The sequence below is a fragment of the Cyprinus carpio genome, chromosome B16, assembly GCF_018340385.1.
Source record: "Cyprinus carpio isolate SPL01 chromosome B16, ASM1834038v1, whole genome shotgun sequence".
Lineage (NCBI taxonomy): Eukaryota > Metazoa > Chordata > Actinopteri > Cypriniformes > Cyprinidae > Cyprinus > Cyprinus carpio.
Window position 1 is genome coordinate 7958370 of NC_056612.1, and position 26467 is coordinate 7984836.

Consider the following 26467-nt stretch of genomic DNA (forward strand, 5'->3'; position numbering starts at 1 on the left):
ACGCATCATACCTGGGCTGCGTTTCCCGATAACATTGTCTCTTAGCGCGCTACGAAAACTCTTAAGGTATAACTTAACTAAAGGTATACTACCACTAAAAGGTATATCATTGCTAGGCGTCTTCAGGGGTATCATCCACTCGCGAGGCATAGGCGCTGAAAGGCAGAGGCGCTGGCGCCCTCCTAGCAACGGCGCTGTTTTTGGTAAAACATGATTTTGACGACTTCATTAAGTTTTGTTTTATAGAAAACTCTTTTTAAAAGATATTCGTTTTGTATAAATTGTATCTTAATTTTGATCAATGTTTTATCAATCAATTGCCCATATTTAATAAATAAGAAGCAAATATATAGCAGACAATGTAATAACCTTAGTGTAATTGACAGAATTACTAAAAAATATTTTGCTACCTAAAAGTTAAAGATTTTTTGTGTCACGCATGCATGCATGTCTATTTCCCTCATATTAAATATAAAAACGCATGTGGACTGATATTTTTCCAATGTCTGGACTCCTTTATTAATAGAGTATATAAACAGACGTTTCAATATATTGGTATTAAATGCATTTTCTGAGAATTTATATTTCAAGTTTTTACTGCAAATGTCGAAATGCGCGCTCTTTGGTCCATCAGTGCTTGAATCACTGATCACATTAGAATAAAATATCTCATAATAAAATACAAAATCGACTGATTTATGAATGTATATGGCATAGTTCTCATCAGTCGGAAATACAGATAAACGCTTTCATTTGTTGTATTTTTGATCCTGAAAGAAAAACAGAACAACAAAAGAGCGAATCATATGCCTACATGGAGTCTGTACGTGTTATGCTTCTTACGCGGACTTTTGGGACTCAGTTTTGAACTGGTGTCAAGGCGCAATGAATGAAATGCACAAATGGTAATTAAATAGTACCCCTGAAATGAACGAATGAATGATGATCTGCTTTTATGTAATTTTTTTTCCTTTTTTATTCAGAATATTCACAAATGTGTTAGCTATGGCATGAAATATCTGATATTCCGATTGTCAAATACATGCAAGTGGAAGTGTATTGTTGTTGAAACACCTTTATAACGATCGCGTTAGTTGAGCTGTATGCGCGATATAATTTTATGACACAAAATTTTGAAATGTAGGCTTAAATCAAACACATTTTAATTCAGATTCTGTATATATATATATATATATATATATATATATATATATATATATATATATATATATATATATATATATATATATAAAACAAAAAAAACAACGAAAAAAAACAGCTGGCTGACCCCTAGAGGGGTGGGGTGGGGAAGAGAGGGGGGGCGGCCGCCCTCCCCGCCCCCCCTGTTCCAACGTCTATGCTACATGCTAGGGCTGGGCGATATGGCCAAAAAAAAAAAAAAAAAAAAAAAAAAAACGGATTTACTATTTAATATTCAAATGACAAAGAAATTGCTCAAAACAAGTTTTAATATAATTCTGTTTAATATTTACCAGTCAAATTTATAACTGAAAATAAATTTTTAAAAAAGCAGTAACGTTATTACCTTAATGCTGGAAAGACCTTTATTTGATTTTTTTTTTTTTTTTATTTAATACTAGCCCCTCATGCATCTAACCATCCACTCGGTGTTAAGATGAAAACTGGCAACTACGCAGTGAGTCATTTTTTTCTTATATAAATTATTCGTAAATAGAGCAGACACTGTCTAACTGTGTCTTCACCGGACGCGAGAGTTGTTGTTCCATTTCGTCATAAATAGAACGAGCATCAGTTTACTGATGGGGATCGTGTCGCATCATACCGCGTCCAGTTTAGACAAACATCACTGGGATCTATTGTCTTTTGTCGGATCGCGCCACTCGTGCCCGATGTAGACATTGCATGCGTTTTTTAATGGGTTATGTTACAGCGCTGCTTGTCTTTAATGTTTTTATTAAATATCTATATTGACTGCATGATCATATCATCATATTATTTACTGCCATGCAAACCACAAAAGTAAAGCTTGGTGAGCCGCGCAACGAGCATTGCTGCAGGTTGCTTTTTGGCGGATATGCTGTGCTTGTGCTGCCGCGGGCTTGTTCATTTTGTAGGGCAAAACATCTCTCTCACTCGGTAGCAGAGTATGTGAGTGGAGTGGAGCGGCAACTATTTCCCTCCGCGCTCCGAGCATTTAATAATCACTCCGCTCCAGCTCCTTTCCGCGCTCACTGATACCAGAAACACGGCTCCGCCTTCGCTCCGTGGCTAAAGTATTTCAGTATGTTTGAAATGTCATAACGTAGCCTATATTAAAATAAAAAATAAATAACAGTAGAGTTTCAAAGTGGCTTAAGCTATTGTGTGCAAACTTTTTTTTCCTACCACATGCCAAACTAATAACATTGTCAGCATTAAAAGGTATAATTGCTGCTTTCTGATGTGCAAATTTTGTTTGTGATGAAAATAGCAGGTCATTATCGTCAGTTATTTTATCTACAGATCGATGAATTTCTTACAGATTTCAAAATCATTCAAAATCAGAAACAGATCAAGTACTGTAAGATTACATTTGTTTGAATGCATTATTGCGAAAGCGATTGCGTGTGAATGTGCGGTATCTGTTTAAATCATGCTTTAAGCCGAAAATATTCAGTAAAAGGAACAGACAAACTCCTTGAGAACTAGCCTATAACTTCCCGCTCGGTTATATGCTGTCAATGTCATTATAATCTTCTGTTTTGAGGGATCCATCTGTATCAAGCTATAGCTAAATATGTTTAACGTGAATTATTGCTAAATATGATTGATTTATCACCCAGCCCTACTACATGCACAAATTATGATAATTTAACAAACTATAACATTTGTATTCACAAATATGTCTCTAGGAAGTCGTGGCCTAATGGTTAGAGAATCAGACTTGCAATCCAAGGGTTGTGAGTTCGAGTCTCGGGCCGGCAGGAATTGTAGGTGGGGGAGTGAATGTACAGCGCTCTCTCCACCCTCAATACCACGACTGAGGTGCCCTTGAGCAAGGCACCGAACCCCCAACTGCTCCCCGGGCGCCACAGCATAAATGGCTGCCCACTGCTTCGGGTGTGTGTGTTCACTGCTGTGTGTGTGCACTTTGGATGGGTTAAAAAGCAGAGCACGAATTCCAAGTATGGGTTACCATACTTGGCTGTATGTCACGTCACTTTCACTTTTTATCTGAACAAAATGCTGCACATTAATGTAATTCTTAACTCTGCAGACACTGGTTGAAAAGCATTTGTTTCAGTGTAGTGACGCACATGTGCAAATTTTTCAAATCTTGTACACATTAATGAAATGAACTGAGCCTTGTTCATTGATAGTTGTGGGTGTGTGGGACGTGAAATGCTGTAAACTGTGAAAATGAAGTCTCAAAATCCAAATGAACTGAACAAGATCAACTGGAACTAGATGTCAATTAATGCATGTGTGTTACCTGATCCACATATGCATGGATTCCTTTTTGCACAAGCAATTTATGATATATTAATGCAGAACAGAACATTTTTATTCGAAAATATGTCTGTATTTGTACAAATCGCTGCACAATCACATTTAATCCCAAATTCCACAGACTCAAATTGAAAGGCATTTGTTTGTGGTTAGTAAGATACATGTATAAAATTTATGCAGTACATGGATAATTTTGCGTGCATTTATTAATCATTTTGAGTCTAATTTCATCCCATAGAGGACTGTCATTGAAATTGAATCACTTCAGCATTACAATGTAATTGAAACAAATTCTAACTTACCAGTTCTGTAGAAGGGCTATGCACAGGAGATAAAGCTGCAGGCAAAGGCTTGAACAACTCTTTAATGTCCTGCAAATCCACAGAGTAATCTCCATATAAATCATCTCCAACTCCAACTGTCATTTCCTTCAGTAAAGATTTAGTAGCATCTTCAGTCCAAGAGTTCACATGTTCAACCACATCTGAACTTACTTTCCTCTCTCTACTTGATATACTGAAATGTTGATCATTATTCTGCTTTATCAGTTTCTGAGATGATTTAGGCCTATTGACATCAGGAGGTGTTTTGGGGGTGGAGTGTTTTGAAGATTGCAATGGAGTTTCTGGACTGGGATTTCCTGGCGATGGATGAGAAATCTGTCTTTTTACAGGACTGTTATGCAGTGGTTGAGAAGATAATCTTTGAAGTTGGTTTTTCAAAGGTGTTGCTTCTTCTCCTACAAAAGAAATATACATTGCCTCTTTCAGAATTAACCCTGGTCGCCTGATAATAAATACATTTTCGAAAAATAACAGTTCAATCAATGCAAGAATGATTACCAGCGAGAAACAGATTTTCTTGTGATTGGGAACTTTCCACACAATGCCAGAGCTCTTCAAGCAGCATTCTGACTTTGCCTAAAGTAAACATTATCAATTAAAGAAAACATTATCCATTGCCATCATGTCAAGCTGTTTTTCTTTATACAACGGAAAAGTCTTACAGTTTTAGACAATACATACCTTTGTCAATTAGTGGCTCAGCATCTGTTTGAGAAGACTTACTCCTTTTTTCTAAAACAAAAATTATTTTGTTTAATGACTGAAAACAATGGATCATATAATATACAAGTTTCTAGGTATAAGAATGCACATCTCATACCTTTGTTGAACAACTCCTCAAGTTTGCCGAGTCTTTGCTAATAAAAACAAAGTCAGTAAAAACAGTAATCACATTAAAATCATAGCCTTTTACTTTACATTTTACCAGAGGATGCATAACGTTTAAGCAAAATTTCAACCTGTGTTGTGTACAGCATTTCTTCAAGTCTTCTCTTCTCATTTTTTAGAACAATGATTTCATTGTCCTGTTGAAAATTTGCCTCTGTGTACAAATAGACAATTACATTTTAATTTAGATTTGGATCAGCTGCTGGAGAATAGATATGGAGATTATGAAATAATCCAATATGCTACATATTTTTATATGTATGACAGTCTAAGTCTATGTGCAATAGTCCATATTTCAAATCTAAAGCAGAGTTTTTCATTAATGCACTGTAATTTGATTAAAATATAAGATCACTAGCACAGACCTTTCAACACCAAAATTTCATTCTCAAGGTTTCCTTTCCTGAGAGAAAAACACAACACAATTATAGAATGTTAGATTCAATACTAACAAAAGCTTAAGTATACATCAACAACAAAAAAACTAAAAGCATCTGTCATTGTTTCTATTTGTAAACAATTAAAAAAAAATAGTGAAAGTACACCAGGGGCCCATTCTTTGTACGTGGATTACTCCAATGGATTTTACTGCTGATGATTTGACAATCCAGGATTGTTTAATTATTTGAAGCTCATCCTGGAGTTGCTGTCATAGCAACAGGCCCATAAGCTCAAACAGACTGCAACTTTTTAAGCGGAGATGACTCTTAAAAGTCTGTCCTAGCCACTGCAATTTTTTTTTTTAATTTTTTTTTTTACAAGAGAACCCTATTAAACAAAGGACAATAATAATTAAAAATAATAATAATTTAAAAGTTAATTTGAAAATAATATTATAATGTTATATAGTCTAAAATAATATAGGCACAGTCGGTTTCATTCATTGAGAGATAGGATTGGGTATCGAGTTCAATAGTTTTTAGGCTCAGAGCGAATTGCCTTGGTACCGTCGAGGATCAAAAAACATCTCGTCGTTCGGTACCAAATTTCAATACCTGATGGCAAGCTCCCACTACATGATTTCTTCTCATCTGTCGTCGTCTTGTCATAGCTGTGTGCATACTACACAATGCAAACGAGGTGCCCACACAACAAAACATTCAGTTAAGAGGCGTTCCCGACTATCAGAGAAAATACGTTTTCTCACATAAATTCTCACAAGAAATTACAGCAATTATAGGCCATATCTTCAAGCATGGACAATCAATTGGCCCGTCAACATCATACGAAATAAAGTCGTCGTCAAGTCAAGTCTGCTTTATTGTCAATTCTTCCACATGTACAGTACATAATAGGTTCAGAGTTCAGTGGTGCATGGGGAAAGGGGGGCGGCAAGGTCGGGAGGGAGTTCAGCTTCCTGATAACCTGATGAATGAAGCTGTCCTTCAGTCTGCTGGTCCTGGCCTGGAGACTCCCTAGTCTCCTCCCTGATGGCAGCAGACTGAAGAAGCTGTGTGACGGGTGAGTGGGATCACCTGCAATGCAGAGGGCTTTACGGGTGAGACAAGTTCCATAAATGTCCTGGAGGGAGGGGAAGGAGACACCAACTATCTTCACAGCTGCTCTCACTATTCGTTGAAGAGTCTTCCGGCAGGACGCGTTGCAGGCGCTATACCACACAGTGATGCAACTAGTCAGGATGCTCTCGATGGTGCCTCTTTAGAAGGTGCACATGATGGGGGCCGGGGCTCTGGCTCTTCTCAGTTTGCGGAGGAAGTAGAGACGCTGATGTGCTTTCTTGGACTGTTGTCAGTCCAGGAGAGGTCCCCTGTGATGTGCACACCAAGGCACTTGGTGCTGCTCACTCTCTCCACAGTCGCAACGTTGATGGTCAGAGGAGCATGCTGAGTGTGCACTCTCCTGAAGTCAACAACAATCTCCTTCATCTTCTCCACGTTCAGAGAGAGATTGTTGTCACTGCACCACCCAGCCAGGCGGCTCACCTCGCTCCTGTAGTTTGTCTCATCTCTGTTGCTAAAGATACTCACCACAGTCATGTCATCCGCAAACTTAATAAAGAGGTTGGAGTTGTGTGAAGGTGTGCAGTCGGGGGTCAGCAGAGTGAAGAGGAGGGTGCTCAGCACACATCCTTGGGGGACCCCAGTGTTTAGTGTGATGGTGCTGGATGTGTTGCTGCCAACCTGTACTGCCTGAGGTCTTCCAGTCAGAAAGTCTAACAGCCAGTTGCACAGCGAAGTGTTGAGCCCCAGCTGGACCAGTTTGTTAAGGAGCTGTTGAGGGATGATTGTGTTTAATGCTGAACTGAAGTCTATGAACAGCATTCTGACGTATGAGTCTTTTTTTTCTAGATGTGTGAGTGCTGAGTGGAGGGTAGTGGCGATGGCATCATCGGTCGAGTGGTTGGACCGATATGCAAACTGGAAGGGGTCCAGAGAGGGGGGAGGGTAGACTTGATGTGGTTCAAAGCACTTCATAAGAATAGGGGCAAGTGCAACTGGATGGTAGTTATTGAACCAGGATGGAGACGGCTTCTACGGGACTGGAATGATGGTGGTAGCTTTGAAGCATGTGGGAACAACAGCCTGACTAAGCAAGATGTTGAAAATGTCTGTGAAGACATCAGTGAGTTCCACTGCACAGTATCTCAGTACATGCCCAGGAATGTTGTCAGGACCCGGATCTTTGCGTGTGTTGATCCTGAGGGATCTCCTCACGCTGTCCGGGGACAGCATCATCACCTGGTTGCCAGGAGGAGGGGAGTCTTCTATGTAGTGGTGCTGTTTTGTGCCTCAAAGTGAGCGAAGGTGGCGTTCAGCTCATTCAGCAGGGAGATGGTGCTGTCACAGGTCCGTGGTGGGGGCATTTAGACATTAAATTTCTTAATCCCTTGCCACAGGCTCAGAGTGTCTCTGCTGTCGCTGAATCGATGGGCTATCCCCCTGGAGTACTGTCTCTTAGCCTCTCTGATGCCGTGGGATAGGTTGGCCCTGGCCGTCCTCAGGCCCCCCTCATCTCCAGCTTTGAAGGCAGCATTCCGCATATTCAGGAGTCTGTAGACCTCCCCTGTCATCCACGGCTTCTGGTTGGCCCGGACAGGGATGGTCTTTGTGACTGTAACATCATTAATACACTTGGTGATGTAGGAAGTGACAGTCTCTGAGTACTCTTGGAGGTCTGTGGAGTTATTGTATGTGGCAGCCTGCTTAAACATATTCCAGTCAGTGGTGTCAAAAGATCCTATTGTCTTGAAGATCCTCTGATGACCCTTCAGGCCACACTTGTATCTGTTTGTGAACTGGTTTGACGACTTTAACGAGTGGTCTGTATGCAGGCATTAGCAAGACAATGATGTAGTCTGAGGGACCGAGGTGGGGGAGGGCTTTGTAAGCGCCTTTCTGGGTGGTGTAAACAAAATCCAAAATGTTTTTACCTCGTGTTGGAAAGTTAATGTGTTAGTGTATTTTTAGGAACACACTCTTTAAGTCTGCGTGGTTGAAATCCCCAGCCAAGATGAGAAAAGCATCAGGGTGGGCTGTCTGCTGCTCACTGATGTGCTGGTTCAGTTCATTCAATGACTCACTCCTGTTGTTGATGTTGGAGCAGGGAGGAATGCAAATCGCAATGAGCAATATGGCTGAATATTCTCTCGGCAGATAGAACGACCGGCACTTAATAATCACAAACTCCACCAGGGGTGAGCAGTGTTTGCAGACCACAACAGCTTCGCAGCACCATGCATCGATGTAAACACAAAGCCCACCGCCGTATGATTTACCTCCCGCAACGAGGACTCTGTCCGCTTGATATCATGTCAGCTGATCGAGCTGAATGACACAGTCTGGAACGCTGTTGCTGAGCCATGTTTCCGTGAACACAAAAACACAACAGTCTCTTACAGTCCTCTGAGTTGAGCATAGTAATCGGATGTAGTCCAGTTTATTGCCCAAAGAGTGTACGTTAGCAAGTACGATGGTGGGGATAGCTGGCATATGTGGTTTAGCCTAGCCCGGATACCTCCGTGCTTACCCCTCTTCAGCTTCCTCTTGTGGCACCTCCGCTGTGGGCGAGACGCAGCAGTGGGGGGCGACATCGAGCAGAACCTCACGACTGTATGTGCGCTTAAAGACAGGTAGACGGGATGAAGACGTACAAAAACACTGCGACTCACAAGACAAAAAGCACGAAAACACCGTTCTGACGGGAGTGAGAGAAGCCGCCATCTTATATTTCTTTTAAATTTTATATATTTCACGACAAAAGAGAATATGGCAGAAACAATGGCTTGGAAGACGTGGACAACAAGGACTTTCAATACTGCAGAAAGAGTTGAAGGTAATTAAACAGTACAATGAAACATGGTATTATATACACAATCTATGAATTTGTTAAATTTAATTCTAATTAGTGGATTTGATTAATTTGTGGCTTTTCATTTCTTATACCATCTGCACTGTGATTGGCTGGATTAGTTCCCACTTGTCACTGTGTTTTTCACATTACGAAATCATGTGGTGAAAATATTAAACTGGTTTGAAAATGTTGTAGCATCTGTGATAGCTCGAGACAGGTTTGGATCACGTTGTAGACCTGCACATACTTAAGGCTAAGTTCACTACACGACTCTAAACATCAGCAGATCACTGTGCCGTTCAGACTACATGACTTGATTGTGTCTTTAAGTCGGGAGTTGTTTATTTGAAAATGGATATAGAGAAGAAATTAGTGCTGCAAGCTGTTTGCTCTATGAAAAATTTTGCTCCATTTTTGTGTACAAACTTTTCTTTAAGCCATGTTGATGCTGCTGTTTTTCTTCCGGTGACCTCAACCCATGACTTGCTCTCATTCGCTGTTGCTTGTCACAACATCTGACATCACGTGATGTCGAGTTGGCCAAACGGTCAAGATATTTGGCAAGCTAGATATTTGTTTGCCGTCGGCACGGTGTCGGCGACCCGTCAGTGAGCCTCTTTGATGTGTCGTTGTGTAGTTCACACATAAAGATTGTCAAGCGCTGATCACCCGCTAATTTTCCCCAGATCACAGTCCGACCTGTCGGCGAGCTCGTTAACTTGCAAATCGGTCCTAAATCATAATTAAAATCCTGTAGTGTGAATTCAGCATTAACGAGCTTCAGCGACCACAACAAGCACCGATTTGGTAACGATCCAGGGGTTTTGTCACAGACTGTGGAAATTTGTCCGCGACCGCAAAATCCATCCAAAAATCCTGTAGTGTGAGCCTGGCTTAAGTGGTTAATCTCATCAGTATCAGTGAGTCAATAAGCCTGCAGCACTAGCCAGTGTTTTCGACTAGAAGAGGTGGGGCACAGATCGATCAGTGTTTGACATCCGCGAGAGCCATTTGAAAGTGCACAGAGCAGTCTGCTCTGTTTAGCTCTCATGGTACTATAATACACCAATCAATCTGCACATTCGGTCCATGTCAAATCGAACACACCTACTAGTTTACACTAGTAAACAGTTACACTCCGGCTACATTTATACATTGGTGCGTTTTTGTTTTAAAATGAAAACGTTCCTCATAATACTGGTGTTTCCACTGAGTTTCAAACCGGCTTTCCACTATCTCCGACAAGCGACAGACCGGAAGTCATTCATTTCCAATAGAGCATGCAGGAGCTGTGTGGGGTTCCGATCATATGCAGATGTTCGTTCATACTACACGATCGAAAGCGTGTGTAATACGACCATGCATGCAAACTGTAGCGTCATGCTACATAAGACAATAAATAAGATTTATATTCCTCTTTTACTTAAAACTCACTTTAAACCACCATCGAGTGTTTGTAATAACTTCAGATTGCGTCTAATGTGTGTTGTGGCCATGTAATGTTGCTGAAATTAAATATGTTATTACCTCTGAGTCAGAGCAGTGACCATGGAAGAGAGAACACAGGCAGACAGCGCTGGAAGCTGCTAATGCTCATCAGTAAATTAGTGGAAAATAAATAGAAATCATGATTGTTTGAGTTATGCATTTTAAAATGAACTCACACTGGTATAAATGTAGCCTAACAAATGTGTAAACTGAAGACTATTTGAGCTTTATTAAAACTATTTGCACTGATTTATTGCATTGGTTACATTTGTTCCTTTGTGCAGTAGCTCAGGAGATGAGTCTTTAAGTTTGTATAAACATCAAAGTTGTTTTTTATTTTTTTTAAGATAATGTAATCTTGTTAAAATTGATTTTATAAAATTGGTATCGAAAAAAGTATCGTTCAGGAACTGGTATTGAAGTCAAGGTTTCGTATCAATATCGAAAATTTCTGAACGATACCCAGCCCTATTGAGAGATTTATTTGTGAGGGAATAATTATTACCTTATAATTATATTGGAGTCTGGGCCGTGCATGTATCTGAATGGTGACAGCTATTACTCGAGTGGCTTGATACAGTGCAGGAGATACACTGATGTAAATAACTATAAAAATGCTTAGAAAAATGTTTTGGTCTCCTATGAAACTGTAATTAGTGCTGTCAAGTAACAAATCTTGCAAAATCTTGGAAAAATTAAATCAACTGCTAATTACAACACTGAAATAAAAATGTAAAGTCTGTAAAAATACTAGAAATCATGAAATAGCAGAAATAAAAGAGAAAAATGTATCTATAATAACTTTTTTGCTATAACAGCGTTTCTGCAATAAATTTTCTGTTTCCTTATAAAGATCTAGAAATTCATCAAGTTTTTCATCAGATGTGTGATGTTCTTTTTTTAATATGATGTCATTACGTTGCTGTCTTGCTTTGCATTGCTTATCATGGTCTTGAGTATCGATATCTTTGCCCTTTTCAATGCACTCAAGAATATGCAGTAATCTCACACAACTTAATCCAGATATTTGAATCAAATCCACAAATTTGTTTGAAGAACCAAATTAGCCAGAGATCAGTTATCACAATTAGATGATCTCGCATCTGTCAAATCATCTAAGATGTATTAAGCGAGGTATGAAAAACGGGCCCCAGCACAGTGTGTTTATAGAAAATATAACCAACACATCAAAGCAACATTAAATTAACACAGCAGCACAGTTTATTATGACTATAGCAGACCCAGTTAGACTTACAGAATGAGTGTCTTGGCATTTTCCAGCTTGAGATTCTCGTGTTCCTCTGCAGTCTGAAGATATTTTCTGAGGGAATCCTTGAAATAAAACAAAATATCGATCAGGAAAAAAAAATTTCAATCAATGAAATATAAATCACAGAAGCAAATGAAAAATGGTACATTAACCCTGATATTTTAAAGACAATCTAAGGTGAAATTGAATCAATAACTCATTTCTTTGCACTGAAATGAAAATTCTTGGCCGAAGCCAAACAAAATGAAACACTGGGCCGAAGGCCGAATACCGAAAATACCGAACACGGTTTTTAACATTTTCCCCAATGTAGGCGTATTTTGTCATTTTTTTATTTCACCATTGCATGAATTAAATTGCCAAAATGTGCTTTTTACTGTGCTTTGTCCTGCTTTTCAAATAAAAATCAATTACAAAACAACAATTTAAAAATATTTATTAACACTGAATTTTTTTTTTTTTTTTTTTTTTTACATTCTAGCAGACATTATACCAACAAGTTAGTAAAATAATATTTTTTGGCCATTTTTGAGACTTGAATCAGGCATGTATTTTTACTGTACAGATAAAGGAAGCCTTGCTGAGCAGAAGAGACTTCTTTTAAAACATTAGAATATATTACAGATCCCAATTCCACTACAGTAGGTGGCCAACCAAAGTGTGCTTTCTACCGCCACGAGTGCAGCCGCCACCCATGTCAAAGTGCAAAGTGACCACTTTTGATCTCTGAGTGGTGCACTAACCACAAGTTATCAAACAAAGGCATCAAAGCACATTTTCTCAAATAGCCGTCAGCTTTGTATCACCGATGTGTTACATTTGACATCTGCAGTTGGGGAAAATTAAAGAAAAACACTGTAGTTAAAATATTTAATATTCACAGATGAAAATTTAGTAGGCCTACTTAAGAAGATATGTGCGTTTCTTAGAACAAATTCAAGCAGGATAAATGTCAAGCCAAATGAGCCTGTGCTTATATTTTGTATATATAGATTATGATGGTACGTTTTAATGTGTATGTGATTAGCACTGATGCAGAACTAAATGTGCATTCTTTGTAATGAGTGTTAATTTACCCCTATAGTTGGTATGGTCCGCGAGTGTTTGGCAGAACATTGCATACAAGTGATAGCTCTGTGTGTAAAGAGGATGAGGGAGGCCATGGATGGCCAAGGGCTGTAGCAGGTGAACCACCATGCTGGGAATGTGTGTGTCTGAAGTGAGACATATTTGTTGTGGCTAGGTCTGAAGCCTTGTTTTGCTGCTCTCAGCATGTTTTATTTCCATGTTATGTATAGTTAATTTGAGTATTTTTGTTGGAATTTTTTTGTTTATTTTGAAATTTGGTGAGAGCACGTGTGAAGGGACAGCTGTCAGCAATAAAATCACTTGGACTTTAATGACTGCCTACGTTGTACTCAACTCATTCGATCTCTTCCCTGGCATTACAGCAAAAATATACGTTACAACTCCGGTAAGCTGTAAACCAACCAGTGATCCGACCTCTGGTGGCAGTGGCTTTCCGACACGCATGCATTAAAGGGAGGCGCCCTTGTGATCGCTTGAATTTTTTCCTTATAATGAAATAACTTTAAATTGGGGTGCCTCACATACATGAGAAACAGATCTACAGAAAGCTTGAAATGTCTACTTTTAAACGAACCTATTCAAAATGAAAACAAATACTCCCTGATTATGTAATCTGTGAAGGTTGCATTTCTCTCGAAAGGTGCGTCCATGTGGAGAAGAGTCAGCACCGTAAATGTCATCTTGCAGCCGACAAGAAAACATTAGTTTATTAATAAATAATTAAAATGTATCCTTTTTCACAATTATTAGGTTACTTCTGCCTGTGCTTTGTGGCAAGCTTAATGCGTGTGCTTGAGTAACAACTTCTAGCAACTAAAAAAACCTTATGTGGGGGGCAGCCCTATTAAATTACTTCTAGACATAGCTGTTAAAGTTTTTAAAGCATTATATACGCGTTTGCATAAATTCTGCTTTCAGAACGGTCAGTAACAGAGAGATGACATCCTGCTCTGACATCCTGATCACCTAAACTGATTTTTCCTCTAAAACACAAAAACGAAAATTGAAATGAAACTGATAGGCCTATTTTATTTTTTGTGAATGGTCAACCCTTCTCCATTCTGCAGATATTGTTGCTTCTGGTTTGTGCACTGTAAATCACAGAAAGTCTACAAAATATTCTCAAATCAAAACAGCCTATAAAACATGTTCACAGATGGATACTTTTCTGATGTCTGGACTCTGTTTGGGATTTAGAAAAACAAAGAAATGGTTTAGTGTATTGGTAATAAATACATTCTGTTAGAATTTATATTTCAGGTTGTGATTGAATGTCATGTCAATAATGCTGGAATTACCCAATAATGAAACTAAAAATGATTAGGCCTAATGTCTCGGGATGTTTATTATTACTGCAATATATTTTTACATTTGTATTGCCAAAACGACTGCAGCGTTGCCACGTACAATTAAAACAGTACAAAACTGAAAATAGTACAAAACAGCACATTAAGAACAAAAGTTTTTTGCTTTGGCAGATACGCGTCTCATGTCTCCTGAGAAAAAACAAACCATATTATGTTGTATGTAATACTCTGTATGCCGTTGCAAAAATTGCGATAAACCAAACTTCCCTTTTCCATTGCGTGTTTGCGGAAGACAGACACCCTCTTCATTCATCTCACTTCACAATAATTTAAATAACAGTGTCATCAAGCTGATAATTTTTGTGTGTTTATTATAGTGTTCTAATGCTGATCTTATATATATTAGAGGTCGACCGATAGTGGATTTTGCCAATACCGATAGTTAGGTTGGACCACACTGGCCGATAACGATTAATTAACCAATAGCTTTTAAAATGGATACTGAACAAAAACTAAAAATAGTGCTTTATTTATAAAAAAAAAAAAAAAAAACACAGTACTGATTCATACTAGTAGTAGTAATAATAATAAAAGTAATAATAGTAATAGTAAATGTTTAAATTACCACAAAATCCTTTTTTTTCCCTAAATTCCATTTAATTTTTTTTCCAAATTCCGTTATTTCCATTTGAATATTTCTGGATTCTTTTATTTTGTTTTGTTTTAATTTTTCTCCACTCCGTTTTAATAGTTAAAGTTTATTAATTAAAAAGCAAGTCTTATTAATTAAAACCATGAAACTTATACATTTTCACATCAATTTAATAAAAGTTTAACAAAAATTACATGTTTAGGGCCCTATGAAATGCTTTATTTTTTCTCACCATATTTTTTATTGTTACCAAATTCTGTGTTTTAGCATGTCTAATTATTTGAATCCATTTTTTCTTAAAGAAGCCTTATGATTTTTTTCCCCTCAAAAATTGTGTATTAAAGTTTTTCTGGTTATCAAATGAAGGCTTGAAACATTAATTTAATTTATCTTTTAATTACTGAAAATTAAGCAAACTTTTTTTTGGCAAACAAAGGGGATTTACTATTAAAATTAAAACATGGAATAAATGATTATTCCTTAAAAAATAATGTTTGTTTCCTTTCAGTAGTAGCAGTAGGCTATGTACATTCTACTGAAAAATAGACCGGACTTTTATTTTGACAGGTTGCCGTGAATACCTTTATAGTTCTGTGTATGTGATATGAGGCTAGTTTTACTCAAATCAAACGGTCAGAAGCTCATGAAAGCTCTCTCAGAGCACTTCTGGAGATGTTGTTCATATGTTTACGTCCTCGTTTAGAGAGACGACAGAAGCTGAAATCACCGTGAGCGTAACACGTGCTTCAGTATAAATGACAACTCACGTCTGCGCCATTCATTAGAGTCATGCAGAACATGCAGGATTCATATTTAAATAGACTTTTGCGGCTTAATAGTAACATATACTAGTCCATATCGCGATTTGATTTAAGTGTAATGACCTACACTAATTTATTCAAAATTTTACCAGTTCCGTGACATTACGCGTTTAACTGTGAATTCTGTTTTTATGACTAGATTCCGCGATTCCGTCCACGTTTTCCACATCACAGAAATCACAGGGCACTACAATTATACCAGCACAATGTATACTCTCACACTTTAACTGCTTCTATTCTTGAACACTTAATGATTATATAATCAAAATAAAAGAGCAGCACTGAGTCTAGGAGAACTCACCGGTATCACACACACTCAGGACGGATCGCGTTCAGCTCGAGCAGCGGTCTAAAACAGTTTATTTATTCACCAAACAGACACAAGTTTACTTCAAGAGTGAACAATGAGGCATAGATAAGTTTGAAGTTCAGTGTTTAAAAAAAACGGAGCAAATGGAAAGAGTGATCTATATTATAGCTCTATAAATGAAGCATACAGACTTTATTAGAGCCACAGAAAGAGAAACGTTTCGATGAGAATGCTCAATATACAATTCATTATGTACATTAACTACGATCGGGGCGAATCAAATGTAATTTAATGGAAAACTATGTGAATGGCGTTCTGTGGCGCAGCAGGATTTTCTGTCAGCTGCATTTAAACTCGGGTCTAAAGTTTCAGCTTGCAGCATCACGTGTCTAAACAAATAGCACGTGCTGTCAGTGATTTCAGTGATTTCAGACCCTTCTCAGCTGCTCCAGCAGCGGATGCAATCAACTACCGGTGCAGATTAATTGGCAAAACATCGGTAGACCTCAAAAAAAATAATTAAAAAAAAAATAATAATAATAATTATATATATATTTTTTTTTTTTTTTTTTTTTTTTTTTTTTCCCACAGAGGAGACCATTGACAAAGGAATTATTGAATAAAATTATTTTTGCTTTCTTTGCTTACAAAATGTGTTCCTGTCGCTTCATATAACCCAGATTGCACATCTGACGGCAGATGGAGTATTCTGACGACGACTTTCATACCTTTTATGGACCTTGACACTGTAATTTATTTGGCAGTCTATGGGACAGTCTCAAGCCTCCAGGTTTTCATCCAAAATATCTTAAATTGTGTTCCGAAGATGGACGAAGCTTTTACGGGTTTGGAACGATGAAGTGATTGACAAAATTTTGTCAAAACCTACAACTTTTAAAGGTTTTTGTCATCCTAACAAGAATGCTGCGTAACGGAGTGCAGCAGATCAATGCAAGAATTTCAAATACTGCCTCTATTTGATCGCATTAGTCACTGTACGGTACATATTATTCGACCTTTTCGCTTATACTAATTTCGGTTGCCAAATATTCGGTGCATCCCCAGCCAATTTATTTTTTAATTACAGAGGTAACTTTAAAGATCCTAACCTGAGTTTTCTGTAGATCTTCCTCCAGTGATTTCTTTTCAGTTTTGAGTTTCTCATTCTCCAGGTTTTGCCTTTGCACAGTATCTGTGAAAACAAGTGTATGAGCAACAAAAATACAATCCAGTAATTCAGTGAGTGTACACTACATTGTTGGTTTCAGTTTTGATTATTTGTATTTAAAATGAAGAGACGGTTCACAAAACAAAAATGAAAATTGTTATTTACCAACCCTCAAGTTGCTACAAACTTTTGTGAGTTAGTAACTAAACAGTTGACGGTAACCTCTGACTTCCATAGTATTTTTTTCTTTATTTCCATACTATGCACACCAACAGCTACCATCAACTGATTGGAACAAACATTATTCAAAATACCTTCTTTTGTGCTCAACAAGCGAACTATGAAAGTCAGTGGAAGTCAGTTTGGCGCACACTTGAGGGAAGGGAAATGACAAAAGAATTAAATTTTTTTGGTGAATCTTTCCTTTAATGTGATCAGCAGTCTTGATCTATAGGCTTTGTTCTAATCTTAACCTAAAATAATTTGTAATGCATGTACCCTCTGCTTGTCTTAAGGATTCTTCAACTTTTTCTTTCCTGGAAAGACAGACAGACAAATACTGTGAGCAGAAGACAATCACAAGAGCAACTAAACCACCATAATACTACAGTAAAGTGATCTTACAGAGTAAGTATCTGAGCTTTTTCAGATTTTAGCTTGTCGACATCTTCACACCTAAGCTGATACGACTTCAAATCAGCCTGTTGAATTAAAAAACAATAATAATAATAATTAAAAAAGGAGAAATTAACATGCACATATTTACAGTCCAGTTGGAGTCAGCTTTACAAACTTTGTAATGAGTGACTATTCTAACTTAGATTTAAGTGCCATCTTCCTACAGTATTGGTAGTACAGAGTGCAGACAAATTCAACACGAAAGTGCAGCCATTCAGTTGTTTAATCTCAATGAGTAGGTAGATAGTAAAAAATTATTTGAAGCATGCTCATGCCTTTTTTTGGAGAACTATCCCTCCAAGGTAATTATTTGTTCAGTAGTATAAATCCCACAAGAAATAATATTTACACTGTGGAAAACATTGGTTAATGTTTATATTAAAATGTAACTTTTAAAATAAAAGTTTTATTAAGAGTTTTTTAATATGTACTAAAATTGGGAAAGAGAATCAGAGAATTTCATTGGTATTGGTAGCAACTGCTAAAAGTTGAATTCTAGAGATGGTAAAAAAAATTAGGGTGTTTGAACTCAGACCTTAGTTTTCTCCAGCTCTGTCTTCATCTGTTCATACTCCACTGTCTGTTTTTCTAAAGGCTCAAGCTTCAGCAACACCTCATCCAGCTGTTTGTGCAGTTTGCTGCTCTCTCTTTGAAAAACATCATCATGTTTTAAAGACATTAATTTAGTGACATACTTAAATGACCATCAACAAAATTATGATACTGTGCATATTATCAAACTTCTTAAGCAATACTAAAAAGCAATGTCCTGTGCATGTATTAAGGAACTTATCTGCTACTGAACATTAAGTACATGTACAGCAGCATCCAGGCTTTGCATTACTTTAGTTACAACATGATAAGAAGTACATTGTCTTTGCAATTGTTATGGGCATGCCAATTAAGGCCTATTAAGGTATTCTCAGTCACCAGTTCTGGTAACAGCCTAGCAAATTTGTACCATAAATTACTTTGATAAACAGCAACTTGTTAAAATATAAATGTCAGCTTAAAAAATGTTTATATTACACAGTGTGTAATATAACTGCAGTGAAAATATCATCTTACCTCTGGGATTTCTGAAGCTGTGACCTATTGTCAAGGAAAACAAAGATAGTTCCATAGAGAATAAAATAAATTTTCAAGCTTTGCCTTCATTGTGTTGAAAGACAGTGTATATGAGTGATGTGGAGCAGTTTGCATAGTGTAATTGTGCCTAGGGATTTTTTATTCATTTTTATTAAAGTTGGAGTATCTGTGTGTTTTCTCACTCCGGGATCAGACATTTCTCTCACCAACAAACATTGAGCAGGACATGGAAAACCCAGAGTAGAGCATGAGCAGAACAATTAATTACAAAGATAACATTTTTAATGACCTGGGAAAGGATATTGTTCCTTTAGTATGCAAAGTTCTTTTGGAACTGTGAACTGACAAAATTTTCTTTCTAATGTAATTTATTTGATATCAGAAATAAGAAATGGCTCAAAAACAATTATTTTGTTAAATGTAACAGAAAACAGGATCAAAAAACATTTTTAATTGTTCCAAAGTGAAAATGTTATTTCTTATGCTGATAACTGGTTAAAGGTGCTGTTATTGTTCACTTTTTTTCACAACTGTTTATTGCCTGCACACTCTTATGAGGGCAAGGTGTTCCACACATACCACCTCTTTGCCACATGTGCTTTTACACCAATAGCTTTTCTGCTGTGTAAAAGAACAGTGACTGTATCCACAGGCATTTATTTACATTTACATTTAGTCATTTAGCAGACACTTTTATCCAAAGCGACTTACAAATGAGGACAATGAAAGCAATCAAAATCAACAAAAGAGCAATGATATAGTGCTATAACAAGTCTCAGTTAGCAATCTGTTAGTTATAACATAAATGTGCTAAGGTGGCACCTGCTTCTAGTTATTTTTTTGCAGTACAAAACGTACTCGGTTACTGACGTAACCTCGGTTCCCTGAATTACGGGAACAAATTCTGTCTCTTCTAAGACGCTATGGGAAAAGCCTTTTTTCTCCTGAACTGAAGCCTTTTTTTCAATCACGCAGTGAAACTGGCCATTGGTTCATGCAGTGTATAAAAAAAAATAATAAAAAAAAAAATTCCAATGGCAACAAAGCCCGCCAGAGTGGGTGGGGCATCTGGCTACATAAGCTGGCATTTGCCACAGGATTCTCAGGTTACGTCGACTGAAGCGACGACTGAAACGTGTGTCTACATAGCATGGCTAGCAACACAGTACTCGTTCCCGTATCTCAGAGAAACCGAGGTTACATCAATAACCGAGTACGTTCCCTGTCGATACAACACTTGTACTGTGTCTGCTAGGACGCTATGGGAACACAGTACAATCACGCCATGCTATGATAGAGAAACAACTATAAGTATCGTAACTTTCATATGCAAACAATGTCCATAGAGAAGTTAACAACAATCCAAGGCTAAGATGGGCTGAGCTTCTTGAGGTCACATCCGGCCTGGTTAATCATTCCAGAGTACTCCTGCAACTTCGACACCCAGGGGTCAGGGGTCGAGAGCTGACAGGTGAACTAATGCTAGAGAGCCTGAGCGATATGGTCAAGGGCTCTCTGTCAGATCTGTTTGTGTAACGCAGCATGCGTCTCTTCAAGCACACAGGATCCTGGCCTGAACCATTCCCAAGACGAGGTGATGCCTCTGGTAGAATGGGCCCATAGTCCAACGAGACATTGAAGGCCCAAGAAAGAGTATGCTAGAGTGTTGGCGTCTACCATCCATCTAGAGAATCTTTGCTTCGTGACCGGATGCCCTTTGGTGCAGTTACCGAAGTTGACAGAGTTGTTCCTATCATCTATAAAGGGCGGAACGCTCAATGTAAATTCTCAGAGCTCTGAAGGGGGCAGAGCAGAGATAACTCTCTGTCCTCTTCAGAGGGAGGAAGTGCAGAGATTGTAATGACCTGTGCTCTGAATGGAGTGGAGAGCACCTTTGGTATGCAACCATGCCTTGGTTTAAGGACGACCTTAGAGTTGTTAGGCCCGAATTCCAGGCAGGCATGCTAATGGAGAGTGCCCGCAGGTCCCCTATTCAGGTCCCCCGCAGGTCCCCTTAACTGATGCTAGTGCCAGAAGTAGAGCAGTCTTCAGTGATAGTGACCGAATGTTGGTAGACTGTAGTGGCTCAGAAGCTGGGCCCTTCAGGGCCCTCAGCACAGTGGGCAGATCCCATGAAAGGATGGTTAGGGGACGAGGCAGATTCAGCCTCCTGGCACCCCTTAAGAATTGGACAACCATGCTGTTACTGCCCACCGATTGGCCCGGATAGGGGCATGAGAGGCCGCTATAGCCGCCACGTAAGATTTTGAGAGTGGATGGGGAGCATCCCTTATTCAATTAAATTAAATTCAGTTTGAAGTAAAGTGAAGCCGTCATTGTCCCAATAGGTCGCGGCCATATTGCGCTGATTTGGGACCAGAGTCTGCGCAGTAGCGAACTCGGGACCAGAGTCTGCGCAATAGAGAGCGAAGTTGAGCCGCATCCCCCCCACACTCCCGCAGAGTCAAATCGCAAACATATGCATCACATAACTAACTAAAAACTTATTTTAAAAACGAACACCCTAACTTACATCAGATAAAATCTACATCAAATGACATAAGCCATGTTTGAAAACAAAATATTTAAAGTGAAATTTAATTATTTAGTTTGTCCTACGCCCCATTATATTACATGGAGAGGGCAGGGTTTATGACCTATACTGGGGGGACCAGCCACCTGGGGGCGATCGAAACGCGATGGCTTCACTTCTGAGGACTAGTGCGGCACACTTGATCGGAAGTAGGAGGGGTTTTGCCATGGTTTAGACACCAAGTAGAGAAAATAGACCACTTAAGGGCATAGAGGCATCTCGTAGATGGGGCTCTTGCCTTCAAAATTGTGTTTAAGACTCGCTTTGGGAGGCTCGATTTATGTAGGACAACACTGACATGTTGTCCAATCAGCACATGGTGCCCTTTTAGGACTGGCAGGAAGAACTGACAGGCTAGAAACACTGCTAGCATTTCCAGGAAGTTGATGTGGAAGCCTCTCTCCGCCTTCGACCAGTGGTCGAAAGTCGGTATGGCTTCACACAGCACTCCCCAACCTGTGTTGGAGGCATCTGTCATGACAACTGTCCTTCTGCAAACCATTCCCATGGTCACACCCTATTCCATCCAGCGAGAGCTCTTCCAGGGGGTCAGGGCTGTCATACATGCTTAATTCACCCTGATAGTCCGGAGGAGGTTGCCAGCCTCCGTATGGCCAGAGCCCGTTCCGGCATGACTACAACTCTTATTTGGGCTTGAAAATTGTTCCCAGGAATGATATTCACTGGCTGGGGAACAACGCACTCTTGGAAAAAAAATTGACCCCGAGTCCCAGGCACTCTAGGTGGAGGAGGGTCCTGTGTGATACTAGCTCTGCCTCCAACTGGGCCAGAACGAGCCAGTCGTCGAGGTAGTTGAGAATGCAGAAACCCCTCTGTCTCAAAGGGGAGAGAGCCAAGTCCATGCACTTCGTAAAAGTGTGGGGCGCCAGGGACAGCCTGAAGGAAAGGACTGTGTATTGATAAGCCACTCCCTCGAAAGTGAATCTCAAGAATCGCCTGTGACGGGGGGCTATCTGGATGTGAAAGTATGCATCCTTCAGGTCCAGGGAAAACAGCGAAGAGAAAGTGATCCACGAGCGAAGAGAGGCGAGTCTGAAGTTCTCGCAGTGAGAACACTCAGTTCCCGAGAGTGCAGCTTTTGAGTGGGATTTCCCCAAGCAAGAAACGCGTAGAACGTAGTCGTCGCTGAAGGAGAAGAAATCTGAGAATCCTGTGGCAAACGCCCGCTTATATAGCCAGATGCCTGCCCATTCTGGCGGGCTGTGTCAACACAGGCTCGTGCAGCTTTGTTTTTTTTAAACACTGCACGAACCAATGACTGTGCAGTTTCACTGCGTGATTAAAAAAAGGCTTCAGTTCAGGAGAAAAAACTGCTTTTTTCCCATAGCATCTTAGCAGATGCAGTACAGTTGTGGTATCAACAGGGAACAGGTCATTTTAATGTATTTTCCTAATTATAAACATGATCGATTGCAGTGAAAACAATTTTACATTCAAAATGTTAATTTCATCCAAACCATTTATCATTTGTAAAGAATGTCACATAGCAGACAGTAAAAATATATTTTTTACTTAAAATTAATCAAAAAAAAAAAAAAGTTTATAATTCCTGTTTAATACAGGGTTCGTACAGAAACTGCAAAATGAAATTCTAGGACTTTTTTTAAGGACTTTTCAAGCACTACTTTTTTGGTTTTCAAGGACTAAAATCAGAGACCACAATATCGTTATTATCTTTCCAATTGTAATAAATAAACCAATAATCTTTTTTTTTTTTTTTTTTTAAGTGGTACAAATAAAGTGCAGCACAAAGCATGCCTTGGCTGTGGCAACCTGAAAGGATACTATGGCAAAGTAATTTTTTCCTTATATTCATAAAAATATCACTTTGAATATGATTGACCTGAAGAGTAAAAGCTTCATCATACATTTGGAAAGTTATGAGCTATATCATGCTCATAGTCACTAGTGGTGTGTGACAATACACTTAGCTCATGAGATGAGACAAAATACAGATACTTGGTTCACTAGAACGAGACAAAAAAAAAATAATATACATAAGAAATCTTCAATGACAAAATATTTGTCTTTAATCACAAAAAGCAAAACAATGTAGTTGTATTTTGAAACATTTAACTAATCTGGGGCTATACCTTATGATTATCTTGGTAATCAAGTAATTTACACAATAATACAATAAAAAAATCATAAAAAAAAATAAATAAAATAGACCTAAGTGAAAAAAAGCCTTTATATTGACTACATTTATATATATTAAACGATAAGACAATAATAATTGGTTCAAATAAAGTATAAAGTAACAAAATCAAGTAATCACGTTATTTCACAGTTAAAAACAATGTAATATGCCTATACAAAATATGAACAACCTATTTAAGTATGTTATGTATTATAACAAATACCTGCAGAGGGCGCCAACGGCCTGGTGAGGTTTCATTTTACAGCGATTCAAATCCATTTAATTTTAATATTTGGTCACATGCAAACTCAGAGCAAGGGTTTAAACTTATTTTGAAATAGCGATGTTCAACAAATCGCATATCTAGAAATATGTTGATCTGGAAATATTCTCCTGTGTTTGCACAGGTTTATAAAAGATTTACATTACAAATCTAGTGAGATAAGTTTTCCCAGATGAACATTAAGCAATCCAAACTCAGCATATTCAGAGGAAGACTTTGTGAACTGAGCTGCTGAGATGAAGAAGTGCTCACAAAGCGCGTCAGACTAATGTAAACCCAAACAAACAGCACATGCAATAAAAGACTGAGTGATATAATACAATCTTGTGCATATAATAAAGTATTATATAATATAATACAATCATATAATACAATCAGACATGCTGCATCTTAAATTTGGCAAGAAAAGATTGTTTTTATCGAAAACAAAAATTAACACTAATTTCATATATACTGCCTTTTAAACATTCAAGTACTTTTCAAGAACCTTTTCATAAATAATTGAAAAAATTCAAGTACATCAAGCACCTTGTACAAACCCTGTTGATACTAATTTTGTTCTTGAGCTGATTTATAAAGTGAGTTTTATCTTGAGTGAATACCAGTATGGCTGTGATTACCTGCAACTTAATGTGGCTGGGCTGATATTCAATACTACAGCACTCATACCCATATGATATTGCTTACTCCAGGACCAAACAGTCTCTAATTAGCAAACTCAGGTAATATGCTTATAGTATACAATAAAATCAATAAGTAAATCAACAGAGAGCATGACAAAAACAAGCACAACGTTATCATCTACATAGCTTTATAAAAGGATATCATCACACTTCTCTTTGTACTCACTCAAGAGACGGCTGAAAACAAAAAAGTTAAAAAGTTACTAGATATAATAAATACCTTCATAGTTTTTGACACTGAAGATAAAACTAAAAAGCCAGCAAGCAACAAAAAGTTAAGAAAACATGATAATTATATATATTAATTATATTTACAGTACTAAAAAAAGAATAATAATAATTATTATATTCTTTAAATATTCTAGTTAGAACCCCTTAACCCTAAATATTAAACTTTTGGTATTCAACTGCAATTACTAAACCTCATCCATTTAAGGAACATGCTCTATCCAAATTTTGATGTGTACATAATAAAGGCTTAGATTTGCTATCCATTGTTTATTTATTTATATGTATTTACTGTAAAATGTATATGTAATGTATGATTAAAATTGAAAATCTCTGATTGACTTGGTCCACAACCAACTTTCACATATAACTTAAAGTCGTGGTGCCATCAATTGCTTTTTTTAATGCTTATTTGCATATGAACTGCATACATTTTATTGTGAATTCCCAATTTCTTTTAGCCAAAACAACACAAATGCTTAGTGTCATGACAACTAGCCACTCTAATACTGCAGTTCATACAGAAAAACCAAAAGTCAGACCTAAACTTATGTAATATCTTAACACTATTCTTTTTCTTCCATGCAAGAACTGTGCTGCTGTCCTGCAAGTGAGGTAAACATCTTGAAATTATACCAAATAATAATAAAAAATAAATAAAAAAAAAACTCACTCTGTGTCAACGATCTTCTGCTTCAGAGTTAACAAGGCAGCCACATATTCATCCAAGCTCTGGAAAACGTAGAATCGCAGACATACAAATTCAGCTTTACTTGTAATCAACAAACAGTACAATAAATAAGGGAATTCGTCAAAATAGATGACAGTTGATACCTGCATTAAACACCAAATTAATCAAATACATAAACCAATATTCAGTTGCGTACCAATAACTAAAAATCACGTTCATAAGAAGTGACTGTATAATTACAATCAACAATGACTAGGACAGACGTAATATCGTATTGATATACTCAATTTCCATTTATTTAATTAAACCCAAATTTTAAAGTATTATATTAACAAATTGTATTATTAATCTGCTCTAATTCTCATGAAATACCCATTATTACTTGGTTAACCCATTAAGCCTGATTTCAAATAGTGGACAGTCTTAGCGTTAGAAATAAAGTTCTCACCTGATTTAAAACAGTGCAGTTTTGACAAGTGCCAGAGGTAGCTTCAGAGGCGATTCCAACGGATTTGGACTGGTTCTCCCCCGGCATCATGGTATTAGTTAAGAAATATCAGCAGAATCGTACACGTACCTCCAAATATCTAAAAACGTGCAACCAAAACAAGCCCATCGGCTCATTGCACATACAAACGTTCGGCAGCACGTTGACTGAGGACCCCAGGGAAAGGCCCCAGCTGCCCGCTGTAGATGCCGGATTGAAAAATGGTGTAGTAAAAAAAAATAATAATATTAATTTGTAAATTATTGTACAGTTAAATTTGATCCCAAGTAAATAACTTAATAAACAAAAAATTTATTAACAGTTTGAAACGAATATAGTTTATTTTATTATAATCGGAATATAACAATGTAGTTTAATGTAGGCATACTTTGGGGCGGCAGTAAAGTATGACAGTACTTCTGCGTCGGACCTACGCCGAAGCCACGCCGTAGGCT

The 26467-nt window shown here is 37.9% G+C and overlaps 1 protein-coding gene across 3 annotated transcripts in view; it reads right to left on the reverse strand.

Moving 5' to 3' along the window:
* ice1 (KIAA0947-like (H. sapiens)) overlaps positions 1-26195 on the reverse strand; it is a 36780-nt gene extending 10585 nt beyond the window's left edge. The window contains exons 1-16 of one of the 3 annotated variants that reach the window (XM_042740509.1): positions 25974-26195; positions 25508-25566; positions 24749-24783; positions 18866-18884; positions 18333-18444; positions 17744-17820; positions 17618-17655; positions 17061-17143; positions 11758-11834; positions 5069-5106; positions 4775-4857; positions 4636-4672; positions 4497-4547; positions 4314-4391; positions 3966-4210; positions 3774-3842 (exon numbers count right to left, since the gene is read on the reverse strand). In XM_042740509.1, the coding sequence (XP_042596443.1) occupies positions 3774-3842; positions 3966-4210; positions 4314-4391; positions 4497-4547; positions 4636-4672; positions 4775-4857; positions 5069-5106; positions 11758-11834; positions 17061-17143; positions 17618-17655; positions 17744-17820; positions 18333-18444; positions 18866-18884; positions 24749-24783; positions 25508-25566; positions 25974-26063 (1191 nt within the window). In that variant the 5' untranslated portion in view covers positions 26064-26195. Of the gene's footprint in view, positions 1-3773; positions 4211-4313; positions 4392-4496; positions 4548-4635; positions 4673-4774; positions 4858-5068; positions 5107-11757; positions 11835-17060; positions 17144-17617; positions 17656-17743; positions 17821-18332; positions 18445-18865; positions 18885-24748; positions 24784-25507; positions 25567-25973 lie in introns of all 3 variants that reach the window. The other 2 variants (XM_042740507.1, XM_042740508.1) reach the window with 2 other exon arrangements.
* Positions 26196-26467: the final 272 nt, after the last annotated feature.